The sequence below is a fragment of the Nyctibius grandis genome, chromosome 25, assembly GCF_013368605.1.
Source record: "Nyctibius grandis isolate bNycGra1 chromosome 25, bNycGra1.pri, whole genome shotgun sequence".
In the NCBI taxonomy this organism is placed as follows: domain Eukaryota; kingdom Metazoa; phylum Chordata; class Aves; order Nyctibiiformes; family Nyctibiidae; genus Nyctibius; species Nyctibius grandis.
Genome location: NC_090682.1, coordinates 6462367 through 6479340, shown reverse-complemented (window position 1 = coordinate 6479340; position 16974 = coordinate 6462367). Strand labels below are relative to the sequence as shown.

General features: G+C 59.7%; 1 protein-coding gene across 1 annotated transcript in view; it reads right to left on the bottom strand.

Moving 5' to 3' along the window:
- Window positions 1–11466, bottom strand: part of DSCAML1 (DS cell adhesion molecule like 1) — a 107413-nt gene extending 95947 nt beyond the window's left edge. Inside the window, exons 1-3 of the mRNA XM_068418293.1 lie at window positions 11424–11466; window positions 4160–4477; window positions 2788–2934 (exon numbers count right to left, since the gene is read on the bottom strand). Of these exons, the coding sequence (XP_068274394.1) occupies window positions 2788–2934; window positions 4160–4477; window positions 11424–11466 (508 nt within the window). The remainder of the gene's footprint in view (window positions 1–2787; window positions 2935–4159; window positions 4478–11423) is intronic.
- Window positions 11467–16974: the final 5508 nt, after the last annotated feature.

Below are 16974 nucleotides of genomic sequence, written 5' to 3'. Positions count from 1 at the left end.
CCAGCCTGCCCCCAGCAGCAGGACACCCCGGGACCCCTCCAGGGATGGAGGGTTTCACCCAGACACCTCCACCGCAAAGCAGTCAGCCTTCCAGGGGGGCTTTCTGCCAGCAAGGCGCCTCTTGCAAGTGCTGGTGACGCCAGAGCTCCTTCACCCACCAGCCATCCGCAGAGCAGCAAGGCCTGGCCAAAAAGACACATCTCAACGGGTGGGAGCCCTGTAATCCCAATTAAGCATGAAAAGAACCCAAGGAAACCGATAAAAGAGCCACCCAGCCCACGTACGGAGCCAGAGGTCTGAGCTCGAGGACAGCAGCCCCAGGGGAAGAGCTCGCTGTCCGTTTCTGAGCTACAAAATATTTGGTTCGGCGGGTGGAAAACCAGGGACGCTAAGGAAAGGGGGTATTTACTGTGAAAACAGTCACTTCAGAAGAGCTTTCTGCCCCGGAGAGGTCTGGACGGAGATTCTCCTGCTCCCACGCATCAGGGGCGTTCATCCCTGCTGAACCAGGGAGACGCACAGCCCTCCGCAGGAAGCACCAGGGGAAACTTCCAGGAAGAGCCACGAGTTTGGTACAGTTAAGTCCGGAAAAAAAACCACATTATCCAGCCAGCTGTAAACCTGGCTTGCAGGTACCTCCGAAAGAGCCACGGTGCCTCCACACACCTCTTCGTTTCAGAGGCTGGCCGGGGGAGAGCTGCACAGCGCGGTGTCTGCACAGCTGCTGAGAGCCAGGACAGACGCAGAGGTTCTCTGGAGCTCAAGACAAGACCATGGTTTTGGGAACAGCAAAGCCAGTTTTAGCTCCAACACAAAAGCAATAAAAAAAACAAGCTTCAGGCAGACACTATATTTGTAATCCAACGGCGAAACATGTTTGCTTGTGTTGCCTCTGCACTGTAACACAAGTTATATGTTCTGTCTTTAGGGTAATTATTGCTTTAGAATGTTAAAATCCTTCCACCCTAATTAAATCACCATATTAAAAAATCCACTGCCACAGCAAACTTGAGAACAGCTCTGGTTAAGACCACGCAAGTGCACGGCTGACAAACTTGCTGCCGAGCCAACCAGCCCCGCTCTGCTCCGTCCCACACCCCGAGCCTGCCCAGCGAGGGCTGCCAGAGCCAGCATGGCACTGCCAAGGAACGAGCACTGCAGGTTCTCGTGCTGATGGACCTCACCGTGCCCTGGTCACCAAACGGCACATGGCTGGGGGGGGCACAGCATCGCACCCGAGCGCCTCACTGCCCCAGGGGACGGTGCCACAAGCCCCTCGGTCCCGTCGGCGGCACAGAAACCCATCCTGCGCTCCCTCGTTCACACAGACACGAGTCCAGCAAGGGCACAGCCAGTCGGGAGGGGTGCCCGTGCTCCCCAGAAATCATTCAGCCCGGCTCCCCTACCACGCCGGGGGCTGCACGCAGACCCTGCCGCTGCATCACACCCCGGGGGCCATCACCCACCAGCACCAGCCCCAGCACGCCGCTTCCCTTCGCCCACCTCGGAGCGTACGGGCTGTGCCGAGTCAGCACATGAGCTGCTCTCAGGAGGCAAGAGCCACTGGCAAGAGCCACCACAGCCCTCGGGAGAACCCGTCATCCCCCTCCAGGTGAAGCACTTTGCTCATTAAGCTCCCTACAATAGAGACATCCCTGCAAGAAGGATTAGAGCAAATCACCCCTCCTGCTTGGTTAGCAGCTGCCCCAGCCAGCGCCAGGCTCTCGCCCGCTCCGGGCAGCATCTGCCCTCCTGCATAGCAGCACTCGGCCCCGGGGGAGCATCGGGACCTGCTGACCTGTGAGCAAATATCAAGCACGGCGCAGTCACTCTGGGCAAAATCCTTTAATTCTCTCTGGATCACCCTGGGGAAAGCGGTATTGATTGCTTTACTACTAGCTTACACACGCTGTGCGGGGCAGCCAGCGCTGCCATCAATACCAGCTCCGAGGAGGGAGCCAAAAGGTCACCCCAGGACCCAGGGCTGGTCCCGCGCTGCTTCAAAGCCTGCGAGGAGCCGGGCAGGGGCACAGGAGCCAGAGCCACAGCACCGGACACTGCCGCACCACGAGCTGCTTGCCTGGGTCCTCTCCCCTCCTGTCGAGCTGCAGACCTGCCCAGGGGCTGCGTCCCATCACTGCTCTGGCCACCGCTCCTCCCCGCCGCAAAGACCCTGGCTGCAGAGGCAAAACACCCAGAGCTGCAGGGTCCCTGCAGAGACAGGCACTGCTGTCCCTCCGCATGCCCCTTCCCATGGGTCCAAGTCAGCGCTGAGCAGGACACGTCCCACAAGGCAGGCACAGGGGACAGGGAGGCCGAGCAGCTTCCAGGCACCAGCGCAGGGAAGAGGTGCACAATGCCTGTTTTACCGAGTTCCTTTCCCCGTGGCAGAAACAGGTGTGAAAAGTTCCCAGAGAAGCTGGAATATTTCCTTGTGCATCATCCTGACACAGAAACCAGCTCTGAGTGCAGGGCTCAGGGCATGGACAGCACAGGCAGGCTCTTCTCTTGCCAAGCCCCAGCTGCCAGTACCCAAAGCAGGAGAAGCCAGGACAGGGCACACACGCCATCACGCTTACACCAAACATCCAAGAGCTCAGAAATACACCACGCACCAACGAGACCCCAAACACATCACATCTGCTCCCGCCACCAGCATTTCCCCGTACGAAGCCACAAGATGGTCATCAACAAAAGCCTTTGCTCGGGCAGCACAGGTATGGACAAGTCAAAAAAGGGCCCCCCACGACGGACAGACTGTCCAAGAAACAGTGGCTCCTCTCTTACCTGGGATGATAGAAACGGTGTCTTTCTCCCAGGACACGACGCTAACGTATTCCTGCACTGAGGAGGGGATGAGGCACTTGAAAACAGCCACGTTTCCACGCATCGACCTTTGGTCCTCCACCCGAACGGTGTACGGCTCCCTGAAAACTGGGGAGAAGAGCAGATGGTTGGTAGCGTGACAGTGCTGGAAGCACACACGCGTCCTTTCGCTTCAGTCCCACGTTTCCCCAACAAACCCACCCACCAGCAACACACTGCTCCCTTCCAGAACACGTGGGCCGCTCTCCTGGGGATGGAAGCGGTTCTCCTGTCCCTGGACCACTGCACTCCGCAGTGCCGCAGCCCCCCAGCAGCACTCGCTGGGTAAGCTGGGCCCACCCCAGCCCCTTCAGAGAGACAGAAGGATGTCGCCATGCCCAGTAGCACATGGGGACACCATAAACTCTTGAACGCCTTCGCCTGCCCTCAGCCTGCAGCTCCGCCACCCCCGCCACAGGCACAGCCCCCTGCCCCAGGGAAAGCAGGGGAGAGGGGCCGGAGTGGCCCCAGCTCGCTCCCGTTACCCACCCGGTGCCCTGGCAGGGAGGACGAGGGCTGGGGCTGCGAGGACACGGGGAGAAGCTACCACAGAAAGGGGCTGCAGAGCCAGAGCAGATTAGCTAGCAAAAGCCTCCTTAATCACACGGAGCTGGAGGTTTATTCACGGGCTTTAAAGGCCAGCGGGGACCATGAGGAGCATCCAGCCCAGCCTCCTGCACACACCACCACTGCCACGACTGCCCCAGCCCAGGCAGACCTCACCCACAGGCCCCAGCAGCCAGTCCCACACTGGGCACTGCCCCGGCTCTGAACCAGCTGCCACCACAGCTTCTGGCCTCTCACTGCCCCTGGGAAACCCAGCCGGTGGTCCCAGCACGAGGAGGGCAACAGCCCCATGCTGCCCATCCACGGTTACTACTCCCCGTCTGCTGCCATCCCTCCTCCACCGAGCTGTGGTTTATAGGTAACCTCAGAGCGCTGGTAAATAATTCACTCTGCGGAAGGGGGTTAATACCAATTTACTCCCCAGTACAAGGTATTAAATTAAAAAACCCTGTAGTCACTTCTGTCGTGTTCCCTCTGCTAGCCCCACTTTTAATAGGTTACATAATGAAGCCATTCCTGGGCTATTAGCCCTCCTCAGCATGGTCAATAATTTACTATAATGGCTTTTGGAAGCAGCTCCTTGCCATATTCCTCCTTTTTTCTTTGCTTAATAAGCCTTGGCGTGCTGGGGGCGGATGCTACAGCGGGAACAGGCTCGAGGAGGGCTGGGGACGCAGTGGGAGTCTCCCCATCACGGACAGATGTGATGCTGTGAGGCAGCTCCTACCTGCTTTAACACGGATGTTCGGGCTCCTGATTTTGCCAGCCGAGTTCTCCGCGGTGCAGAAGTAGTCGTTGTCGTGGATAAAGCTGTTGAAGGCTGATGGCGAGAAGGGGTAGAGCTGCAAAGTCCCATTGGCATGGACATGCCTGATGTGGGGCACATCGTAGATGTCGTCGCCTGTGGCCAGGTACCACCGGAGGACAGCGCTGGGTGACCCCGCGGCCGGGCAGGGGATCACCACCCCCACTGTGCTGGAGAAGGTGACCTGCTGGATAGAGTCGTTCACAAAGTAGAGGCTGGTTCCAACATCTTCAGCACGTGCTGCGGGGAAAGCAGAGGCCACAGCGGCGGGGGGTTAGCACAGAAAGCCCAGGCACGGCGAGCACCCCCCCAGCAGAGCTGCCCTGGAGCCCAGCCCGGCCCCACACGCGGCAGATCATCAGAGCACGGGCTGGAAGCGTAAAGGCCACCTTCACAGGCCAGCGCTCTTCCCGCAGCACGGATCAGGGATCACAGGCACCTCACCAGGGCCACCCGGGGCTGCGCGAGCAAGGAAGGGTACCCAGGGCATCCCCCTCGAGGCTTCCCCAGGCGGCCACACGCGCCCAGATGGCTCTCAGTGCATGGTCCGACCGTGCCCCGAACCCACAGACCCCAGGACACCCGTCTGCAACAACCACCCAACACCACCTCTCCTGCAAACCCCACCATCCCGGAGCCGCAGCCAGCCAGCACCCCCACGCCTCATGGCTGCCCAGCGCGCCTGCAGCTGCAGCCCACCCAGGGCCAGCCTCCCCCAGGCAGGGCAGAGACCCTTCCCACTACCCTACCACTGCCCCAAACCCTGCTGCCGTCACCCCTGGAGAGGGGCAGGAAAACTGGGTTCAGTGCTGCTCCCCGCTCCCAGAGCTGGAGGAAGCCCAGTGCCACCCGCCCTAAGCCCGAGCTGCAGCCTGGCGTCCCTGCACTGCCCGAGCAAAGACCAAGACACACAGGGTTCAAGGGCACAGTCCGAGGCCGAGCTTGCAGCCACCCGGACGCCCGGGAGCAGCTCTCCGGGGCACCGTGAGCACTGCGGCAAAGTAATTCCCTTCACAACGAGGGAAGGGACCTCTTCGCCCAGCTCCTCCAGTCTCTCCTTCCCACTCCCCAGGACCACGAGCTCCCCGTTCCCAACCAAAGCAAGATTGCCTATAAATAAGGACGAGGAGCCCCCAGTCATTCAGATCCGCTTTCTTTTTTTAGCCACGCTCCCTCCAAGTGGGCGGAAGGACAGGGATAGAGCGAGCGGCCCTCGGCGGGTGTATTAATAGCTCTGGCTCGTGGTGCCGCAGAGCCAATAAGCAGATCAGTACCGAGCCGCGGTGCAAAACTACTCACAGGGGACCTTCCGTGACCTCGATTCCTTAACTTGGGGAGGAGGGGACAGGAGCCGGGGTAGAAGGGCAGTCTCATCTGTACGGAGAGCCGTGCCTCAGCTCTGAGCGAAGGCTGGTGGAGGGCCACTGCCCACAGACCCTCGCATCTCCCCACGAAGCCTCCTCCGGCACGGTGAGCACACGCCTCGCCTGGCTCAGTGCCATGCCAGCCTGCTCCACATCGTCCTCAGCCCTGTCAGAGTGGGAAACCCCAAAACACCTCACCCTTCCCAGAGTCCTTCCATCCTGTCTTTCAGCACCCATGAAACCACAGGTGAGAGCACCAGGTCCTTGCTCGCTCCGTGCTCTGCACTCAACCATCACCTAAAGTGACATTGTGACTCAAGCCCTCCTGTCCCACACCAGGGGCACTGCCCAGCACACCCATCCCCGTAACGCATCAGCTGACTAGCGAGGTCCAGCGCTGCCACCACACACAAAATGGATTTATAGGTCAAGAAAGCAGCTCCACATCTCCCCACGCACCAGCACGCCCAGTTCCCCGTGTCCACACGCAGGTAGAAGCGGACAAAGCCATTTGTTTTCCCCCCCTCACTGACAAGCACAAGAACGACAGACCAGAGGAGCAAAGCGCTCCAGGGTTGCCCGGCTTTGCAGAGCTACGGGGCCACCGCCCGGCCCTGCACACGTCATTTGGTGACATCTCCAGCCTGGTTCGTGGCCGTGAATCAGCATTTCCCTTCCCAGCACGGCGCGGTGCTTCTCCCAAATACCCGGCAGAGCAGAGCGCGCGCTCGCAGGCAGCGGGAGGGACAGCGTGCTATTTGTGGCGACGAGCAGAGCAGAAGATGGCTGGAGCCCGGGCACATGGCACCCCATCACCCACCCGTCTCCACCCCGGGCTCCGTCCAGCATCCCCACCCCACATCCAGACCATGGCTTGAGGAGCTCCAGCCCTCACAAAGCCTGGAGAGCATCTACAGCCACACAGGGAAACAGCTTCTTCCCCGGCAGCGCCCAGCGAGGTTTAGAGACGGACGGGTGAGGGGCTGGGGTGGAGAGTGGAAAAATACCTCATAAGCAGAGAAATTCAGATTACCCGTAAAGCTTTTTCAGGTCAAAGGGGGAAAGGGATTTTTAATAGAAAATGGAAGTTATGGGATTGGCAATAGTTATGTGACAGACGCACAGAGTTAAATCCCTCTAATCTCCTTTACCATTTAGCATTGAGCACCATCCTAATTCCACGTTTCATAAAACTGTCTCCAAATCACCGAGGGAGATTAAAAATTTAGAAATAGCACTGCAATATTTTTAAACCAGAAATCACTGCTCACATCTGGTCAGATGTGCTGACCCTAACCTAAATATCGAGGGCATTAACTCACACGAACCTGCAAAGAGGAGGCTCGAGGAGTCAAAAGGGAACAGTTTCTGCTGGGGAGAAGACAGTGATGCAGGTGCACAGCACCCAGAATCAATGAGGTTGGAAGAGCCCTCTGGGATCATCGAGTCCAACCATTGCCCTGACACCACCATGGCAACTAGACCAGGGCACTAAGTGCCATGTCCAGTCTTTTCTTAAACCCCTCCAGAGATGGTGACTCCACCAGCTCCCTGGGCAGCCCCTTCCAGTGTCTCATGACCCTTGCTGAGAAGAAATGCTTCCTAATGTCCAACCTGAACCTCCCCTGACATCTCCGAGCATCGCGGAAGGGATGGGGAGAGGAGCAGCTCAGACGAGGGGAGGAACACACGAGGCTGGTTCCCTCCCACGCAGAGCACAAGAGGCATGCACGCCCTGCCAGGCGCACAGCACAGCCATGCAGGATGCCACCCCACCGGGGCAGCTTTCCAGCCTAAAGGGTTAAAGCCGTGACTCCAGTGCCCCCCATGCTGTGCCCCTCAGGGACCAGGGTGGAAACAGCAGCAGGAAGCACCGAGCATGGCCTGGGGCATTCAGCTGATGCCCAGCGCTGGGGCAGCGACCGCAAGCACCTGCCACAGCACCTTCCCTGCCCTGGTGCTGCATCTTGGCTGCCACCAGTGTCCCGCCCTTGCGGCACAGCCCCTCTGCCCCGAGCACCATGGCCGTTCCCAACACGCAGCCGCCGTCACCATGAGCCACAAAGAGAGCGAAGGAGAACGCTGCCTCTGCTCCTCCCTGGGTAAGGGCACCGCTCAAGCACGCTTAGCCGCCTGCTCCTTAATGCATCTGCGTGGAAATTCAGGCCTGACCCACCTCCAGCTATTACGACAGTGCCCAGGCTGAGGCTGTAACTCTTGCGTGGAACAAAAACAGCTCTCCCCATGATTTGCCTGGCCCTCGAGCCTCCCACGTCAGCCTGCTGGAGGCACCAGCTTCACCACCCCCCCCGCACAGGGGCTGACCCAGAGTGGGACATCCCCCAGCTCTGCATCACCTTCCAAGCCCCCCCGGGGACCCTCTGCTCCAGGGGCTGAGGGACAAGGCCAGGGACCACAGGCAACAGCCTCTCCCTTCCACAGCCCACCTGCACGTCTCAGCCACACTAACACGAAGCCTGAGAAGCTGCAGCCGAGTCCCAAGGGGACGTCTGGTGACATTGACGAGCTGGGGGGACAGCAAGGTTCCCCTGGGGAGACCAGGGCCAAGCTGAGCAGGTACAAGGGGCCACACCAGAGGCCGTGCCCGCCTGCTGCCAGGCTTTCTCCAGAGCCACCGGTCCATGCCATCCAGCACATCACACCCGCACGCTCGCTTTACGAGGCAGAGGTGAGGACTTCCACCACACGGCCAACAGGTAGGAGGAACGCTGGGAACACATCAATAGAGCAAGCTCTGAAACCTCCCTCACCTCCTTTTCCCCCTGAGCTGTGCCTGCTCCCTTCTCTCGTGGCGAGGAGCCGACAGAGCCCTTTCCAAGAGGCAGCAGCTGGGGCAGGCAGCAAGCGTTAGCAGGAGTCGGGAAATGGATTTCCTAAATATTTGGTACAGCTCTGCTGGCAGATGATGGCGGCAACATACAGATTGTACATGGCAGGGGTTAGTTCTGAAGGAGCTCCAAGCAAGGAAGGGGTAACTCACAAAATCACGATTGTGTAAAAATACAGAGCTGGCTATAATCTAGATTTCAAAGACAAGGAACGCTCTGCACCCAAACCTGCCGCTGCACAAGCCTCCCAGTGAAGCACGAGTCGCAGCGACTGCAACAACTGAACATCTTCCTCCTTCGTGCCCTCCTAGGACGTCGCATTCATTAACAGGCTGCTTGTTTGGGCGAGAGATGACTCCACGTTATCCAAGGCGCAGCTCAGAACCCGCGTGCTGCCATGGCAGGAGAGTTCCTGCCACAACGAGAGGCTCCCAGGCTCATTCCTGCCCTCGGCTCGCCAGCTGCCGCAGAGCAGGACAGCACTCCCCACCCCTCCGCCTCGGGGCCGGCTGGGCACAGACCGAGCGCCACAGCAGGACAGTGCCCTGTGCCACGGCTGCCCAAAGCTAAGGTGACAGCTCCCGGGCAGCCCCCATCTCAGGAAGGGCTGTTCCACCGCACGTCCCTGGCACCTGCCAGTCGCCGAGGCACAGCCTATCCCTCCCAAGAGCAAATGCACCAGGCAACATTCGGGTCGCCCAGATCGATTTTCCCATCCAAAGGCAGGAGCAGCCCTAAGCCCACGCCAGGTGCCCATAAGGGCTCCGGGCAAGTCGCCACCGTGGCTCCTTGTGCTGGGCAATTTTGGCTATCCGCAGGATAACCAGGCACCGGGCACGGCGAGGAGCTCGGCACTGCAGGCTTCTCCTCCGCGCATTTAATGAGGCTTCCATGTTTCATTTCAGAGACAAACGAGCGCTGTGCCACGCTGGGGGGCCGAGATGGGGAGATTAAAACCCGCAAGCTGCATAGTTCACTGCACCCAATCCAGGAACATAATGTAAATATAATGCCAATATAAATCAGGCGGCAGAGATCCAGCAAGATGCTTTCCCAGCTCCAAGCCTCTCAATTTTGACCAGTATGCTCTTCATCACACCACTCACCTCCCCTCCTCCTCTGCCTGCTCTCACTCACACGGCCAGACCATCCTTCTGCTCAACTCCCTGTTTGTTCGTTTGCCAACCACCTCTTTTCATTTATGTTGTAAACAGGGGATAAATAAGCAGCTACAGCCCATCCAGGGATTTCTAAACTTCAGCGGTCCCCCAGATCAAGTGTTTATTTGCTTTCAGTTTCTGCTTGAGCTCTTGTTCTACAGCAGAAACACGTTAAAAGGATGTGCTTCGATGCCCAGAAACATTAAGTATCTGAAAGGTTTATCATGCATTAAGCAATTCATTTTTTTTTATCCTATTATAATGAAACTCCCATTGTATTGCTGTCCTCTCTTTGGAACCGTTTCACTTTAACACCTTCCATCACCAGGGCTGCTCAACACCGAAGATACATTTTATTTCTCAAAAGGAGAGAAAATGAGGCCACGAGGAGTTGTGCTAATGGAGGCTTTTAATTTGCTCTTCTCAGAAGAGAGCGCTCTGTGGGAAGAGATCCCTTTTCCAAGAAGCTGGGGCTGAAAAGCGCAAAAGCGATAAACCCAGTGCAGCTCTTCGGGATTTGGACTATTGGGAGGGAACAAATTGTAGCATCCTCGACGGTTATTTGGTTTCTGGTTTGTTTTTTCCTTTTAGCACAGTAAAAAATGCAAATGTAAGCAAAGCAGATGCTGGCACGTTCAGCTCGGCAGATCCTGAGCACAATAGCGATTTGGGGTAAAGCTCCCAAATGCAGCTTTACTCCAGCTTTAATAAAGCAGCTATTCCATAATTAATAACTGATGGAATAATTGATCATCACCACACAACTGGACAGGATGCCCTATTAAGCCTCCGTAAATATTTTTCATTGGATTAGCCTTCAGATGAACGGGTAATGTAATAGGCAGCGAGAGGAGTCTTGCGTAAGGAGGCAGCTCCGTGTCCTTCCTTTCACTTTCCTCATTTCCTAAAATTTCCCCCTTGCTGTTCTCAAATGTCAAAAAAGATAATTAGGGCAAATGCCATTTTACATCCTCCAAGCAGGCAATTCTCCAAAAGGTGGGCGCTTCCATCGCCGCATCTGCAGATCGGCTCATGTGCAAAGAGGCAATTTATTACAGAAACATAATCAAAAATGCCCGCAGAATCGGAAATAGGCAACTCCTTTATGTAACATCGATTGATTGTTGTAACAAACGCTCGGCGATTTAACTGCCCGTGTTACGTGCAGCTCCCTGGCTGGCTTCCTTAATCGCATCTATAGCAGAGACTCGGTTTAGAGTATTACCTCTATACATTTGGACAGCATTCACTTAATCTCCAACTTTAAATTAATCTCTAATCTTTAAGTATGCGTCTCCTTGACAGACTTGTTTCATGATTCCCCCCCCCTCCCCAGTCTGATTTATATCAAGCCGCTGCGTTACACTTAATACCGCGTTCCTCGAGGGAAGGATGCGAGCTTCACGGCATCGCCGGGTTAGTCTGTTTAACGGGATCGCGACATCGCGCTCAGCAGTCCCGGGAAGCAGGGACGCGGAGCGCAGCTCTCCGAGTGCCGCTGCCAGCCTCGCTCCCCAACACCGGCCCCGGCACGCTGCGGGATTTCACCCCCCCGCAGCCCCGCCGAGCAGCGGCTCCGCGATCGCTCCAGTGCCCCGGCCCCGCGCCGTCCGGGGCGAGCGCTCCGAGAGCCGGGGCGAGCTCCGGGCACCCCGACGGCTCGGGCGGGCGCACCGAGAGCCCCGGAGCCGGCTGCCCCGGCGGGGCGCACCGAGCCCCGGCAGCCCGGGACGCCCGGTCGGGGCACCGCTCCCGGCAGAGCCCGACGCCGCCCGTCCGGTGCCCGGCGCCTCCCGCCCCGGGAGCCACGTACCTTTCGGCAAAGAGTACAGCAGGAGAAAAGTTACCAGCCACATGCCATAAAGAGCAGCTGCGGCCCGGGACTGCGGCGCAATTGCGGTGGGTGCGGTGCCCCCGGCGTGCCGCGCTGCCTGCCGCCGCGCTGCCGGCCAGGGTGCGGTGCCCAGAGCCCGGCTCGCAGCCGCTCCTCCTCCCCGCTCCCGGCGAGTGGCGTCGGGAGGGTGGGCCGGGCTCCCGCGCACCGCCCGCCCCCGCGCCCCGCGCCCCGCTCCCCGCCGGCCGGCAGCCCCCGCCGAGCGAGCCTCCCCTTCCTCCTCCTCTTCCTCCTCCCCCGGTGCGAGCAGGGGCTGCGCTCCCGAGCACCCTCTCCCCAGCCCGGTGGGCACCGCCAAGGCGAGCGCCGGGCTCGCACCTGGGCAAACAGCTCCGGCCGCAGGTGCGCCCGCGGGGGCTAGTGACAGCTGGGCTGTGCCGGTCACACTCCATAAAGCCGAGCTCTCTGCTGCAGCCCGGGGAGCTGCAGCCCAGCTAACGCGCTCTCCATCCTCTGCAAACCTGCACCTCGCCTGCACCAAGGCGGCTTTCCCCTGGGGTAAGCCATGTCCTGGCCACAGAGCTGCCCCAGCGCGCCTCGGCCACCTAAGACCTGCCGCCAGCAGCACTCCTCCTCCCTGGGCCTCCTGGACACCTTTCAGCAGCCCGAGGACAGAAATCAGGTTTTCACAACACAAACAGCCCCAGAGCGTGCTGCTCCCCTTGCAGGGGACCCAAGCAAGACAGGGCCTAGCAGACTTCATTGCACATGCATCCCTCCAGCCAGCAAATAACAAATAAACACTAGTTAATGCTTTACTTTGGGGTGTATTTATCTAAGGCTTAATTCAAGCCTAGGATCTTGCTGCCCAGGACTTAGTCACACCAAAGCCAATTTGCCTGGACCATTAGAGCAGCTCAGAATGTCTTTTCTTGAAGTGATTATAGCAGGTTTTCTTTGCTTTCCAAAACAGCCTTTCCAGTCCCAATTTCTTGGAAAACAAACAGAAAGATGGAAGCATTATGATTGCAAACAAAACGAGCAGAAAAAACAGGATGTACTGATTTTTAAAGAATCACCGTTTAGATTTAGTTGCAAACCTAACCATCCTCACCCAGTGAATACATCAGAAAACAGCAGCTCCTTGGCCACTTTCAACCCGCACCAGCTCATTGCAATTCCCCACCCTTGGGAGTTCCCTGGCAGAGCTCGCCCACACCACCGAGGTGTGGCACCTGCACAGCGTGGGTGAGCCATCCCCACTTCAGGAAGAAGGGACAGAGCCAAAGGACAGGGAGAAGCCGCAGGGCTGAGGCTCCTGCACCCCACCCCGTGTCCCCCTTCCCCTCCCTGCTCCAGGCCATCCACAGCAGAGACACCCTCGCTGTAGTGATGGGCACAACGAGGCCAGCTGTCACCTAACCCACACGCATGCACCTGCCCAGACCTCAGCCCCAAGAAGCCAACAGCAGAGGCGGGAGCAACCGCTGTGCCCGTGCTGTGCAGGTCTGACACACCACGGCCTTTCCTCCTCCTCCTCCTCTCCGAGGATGTGCCTCCCCTCGGTGCTGCCAAGCTCCGTCACCACCCCTACTCAGCCGTTCCCAGGCCGCCTCAGCAGCTCTGTCACGGTGCGTGGGTGTCCCCAGCACACAGCCCTCCCACGCATCCACGTGCTCCTCCCCAGCCCCGCGCCGCTCGCTGCTGGCTCACTCGTACCGTGGCCGTGCCATCAGCGTCCCGAGAGGCGATGAAGCAGCAGCTGATGCACAGCCGGTGCCCACGCATCCCGCTAGGAACCGAGGTGCATTTCAATTGCCACCTACATCCGTATACAGATGTTAGCTGATACTTGGCAAGGAAATTGGTATTCATACCCATACCCAAGGCAACAAGCAACTCCCGGGCTCTGGGGAGCCACGTGCCAGGCATCTGCCCCCTTTCCCTCCTCGGCAGCTGCTGCAGGATGGCGGCACAGGCCAGTCTGCTAACAGGAATCTTCCAGCCACAAAACCTGCTACAGCATTTCGCTATCCAGCACGCAATGTGTTTGACTCGGGTGCAGTTTCTACCCTCCTACGCTCAGCAGCGAATGAAATGGGTGCACAGGGCACTTGCTTGCACTGCACCTCACAGATCTCCATTTGAGGCACATGTACAGGGGGAGTAAATGCTACTCAGTGGTTTGTCTTTAGCTCCCTTAGCTGTCAGCACCTCCAGTGAGTTTCCTCAGCATCCCTCACTCGGGGAAATCAGCCTCTACCAGGAGCACAAACCTCCCCTGCCCAAGCTCCTGCCTCCAGGACAGGACAGCATCTGCTGGCGAGATGGGAAGCAGCACAGGGAGAGACAACTAAAGGCTGACAGGGTGGATGACCAGCCCCAGGGCACGCTCAGGGAGCCACGGGGAGTCCTTGAGCTGTCTGTGCCGTTCATTACGGCCCCTTTTGCTCCTCCATTGACTGCTCAGCCCAGGCCATTTGTCAGCCTTCAGCGCCCAGACGCACATGCGGGTCTGGCAGTGGAGGGCAGGCAGCCAGGCGCTCCCCGGAGCTGGCTCCTGCGAGCCCCCACCTGGGACTCAGCTCCTGCCCCGCAGCCACCCATCAGGGACAGCAGCTCCCGCATTTGAATATGCACAGGAAGCATTTGCATGAGTGCTCAGCCCGGAAAGCTGGTGCCCTGCTAACATCCATCCCGTCAGCAGGCTGGAACTGTGACATGTGCTTCACGCAGCTGGGATCAGGAAGGGCTGAGAAATCGCCACATTAATTATTTGGGCAGCCCCGACCTGCGCTTTGGCAGCACGGAGGAGGCTCCCAGGACGCGAGGCCAGCACTCGCACGCTGGGTGAAGCACATGTCACACTCCCCACAGCCACTGACCTGCTAACGGGGAGCAGGTAACCTGCCAGAGCCAGCAGCGAGCCCAGCTGCACAGCCAGCTAAAAGGTGAAGCTCACACTAAGGAATTATTTCCCTGTCCTAAACTCCACGCAAGACACAGGAGAACTTACAGCAACACGAGCCCATGGGCAGTTCTGAGCCCCTACAGCTCCCTCAGAAGGGACCCTCCGCAATTCACGCAGCCCAGAGCACACAGCAGGCTCATTCCCACGACAGAGCATTTATGACACAAAAGAGGCGCATTTACCAGCCCATTCTGTACAGACACGCTCCTGCCTCTCCCCGAGGGCAAGGGGCAGCCACAACCCTCTCACCCAACCAGCCTCCTTTAACCCCCCTCCCCAGCATTTGTTGGGGCTCCAGGCAGCCCCAGGCGCCCCCCCCCCCAGGAGCAGCCCCCCGGCCCCCCCAGGAGCATCCCCCCGGCCCCCCTCCCAGAAATCACGAAAAAAACAGGGCCACTTACCCGGCACCAGCCCGGTCCGCAGAGCGCTCCCCGCGCAGTCCCGCACCGAGCCCCGCAGCTCCCCCGCGGCGAGCAGAGCCCCTGCCCCGCGGGAGCCGAGGGGGGACCCACAACCCCGCCGGGCCCAACACCGCCCAGGAAGGGAGGGCCCTCGGGGCGGAGGCATAAATAGCCTCTGGGGTAATTGCGGGATGGGTTGCAGCTGGGCTAGCTGCCGGGCTAGCTGCCGGGCTAAGTGCTCGCACCTGGGCGCAGGGGGCAGGGCAGGCCCGGGGGCTGCCTCCCCAGGCATGGTCCCCTCCAGCACCGTCCCCCTCCGGTCCCCTGCGCCCCTCCTCAGCCCGGGCAAGGGGCAGTAGCCCCTCACGCCCAAGGCTGGCCCTCTGCGGGGAAAGGTCCCCCCCCTTGCCTGAGGGCACGCTGCAGCCCCGCTCCATGCCTCAGTTTCCCCAGCGGCAGAGGGGAGCGAGCGGCTGCCACACGGGGCGGTGGGAGGATGAACGTCCCGGACGGGGTGGGGGGCTTGTGCCCGGGTAAAGGGGGCTGGCAAGTTCGTGGCCAGGCAGATGCCAGCAGGTCAACTTGCCCGAGAACGGGATTCTCCTCGAGCCCCGTGGGTCATTTGCACGACAGAAGCGGCTGCGCGTCCCTAAGGGCCTCCCCGGGGCTCGGGGAGGGCTCCGGGTGCCCCGGGTGCCCGTCCAGTCCGTGCCCGGAGCTCCTTCCAGGCGGGAGCCGTGGCTCTGCCTCCCCCTAGTGTCACCGCGGCGGCGCGGCTCGGCTCGGCTCGGCTCGGCTCGGCTCCCCGCTGCCGGCAGCCCTCGCCCCGGCCCCCCGGGGCTCCTGGCCCCGCTCCCGGCTGCGAGCAGGGGGACACCCGTCCGTCCCGTCCGACCCCGACACGGAGCCGGGGCAGACGTCCGTCCTGTCGTGAGCAGATATTTCCTAATAACCACTGCCTGGGGCACGTGTGACATGGCAAGGAGGGCTGAAATGTTATTTACTTTGGTTGGGGGGTAATTTAAGACCGTGGAGCGCTCCCGTTTTGGCAGACGCGTTGCTGTTGATGGATGCGCTGCCTTTTCGGGAGCAGAACAAAAGGAGCACGAGGCGTGTGGCTGGCTCCCCGCCAGCCCGGCCCCATCTCTCCGCTTCGTCGAGTGTTCCTCTTTGGCTCCATTAGTCACCATTTGCTGCTCTCCCGTTTTAACGAACGAGGAGACATTTTGCGTTCACATTTCCTCGTGGGCCAAGCGCGTCCCTGGCATCACGGAGATGGCGGAGCAGCGCTGGCGGGCTCCAGGCTGGGCGAGCTGAGCAGCCAGCCTCCCCGGCTGCTGCTCCTCCTGGTCCTGCCCCAGAGCCTCACATCCCCACATTCAGTCGTGGATTAAGCACAAGCTGACCAAGCCACAGCCAGCCGGAGCCCCTCTCCCTTGTACCTGTCCGTCCAGAGCCTGGCAAAGCAAACAGTGAATAGCCAGTGCCAAGGGGAAGCTGTTCGGAACTGGAAGTCTTCCCAGAGGAAAAGGGCACTCCAGTTGTCCACTGTATTATTTACCCAATCCCCTTTGTGTCACAGAAAAGATTTACTTTGAGAAGATTAATGGCTCAAGGGGCTGTGAGAGAAATCCTCCGAGATTGCCTGGTTCAGGGGAGAAAACGAACGCCTCCTCGCCGAGGTCACAGCTCCCAGCTGACCCGCAGGGAAAGAGCGCGGGGCTGGGGCTCGTCCTGCGGGGCACCCTCCGACGGGGACCACGACTCCCCCCGCCCGGGCCCTGAGGAGAGCAGGAGCCTCTCACCGGGGCAGCAGCAGGAGAGAGGCAGCTGAGCGGAGACGAGGTGGCCTTTCCCTGTTCTCTTCCCAGTTTCCCGTTCCCACGGCTCCCGGGCTCAGCGTCCAGAGCAGAGGGCTGTGGAGGGGTGGTGAGGAGCAGAGAGCCCTGCTTCGGAGGCCGGGCAAGCAGGGGCTGCCCCTGGCACAGCGAGCCCACATTCACCACGCATCGCATAATTTGCTGGTGCCTTTCCCCTGGTCCCCGTTCCCTGGCTCCATCCCAGAGGGGGTGCAGCTGGGATCTGATAGCTCTGATCGTAGCCTGGCCTCCCAATGCAGCCCCCTGTGCAAGGCTTCAGGTTCCCTGTCCGTGTGCCC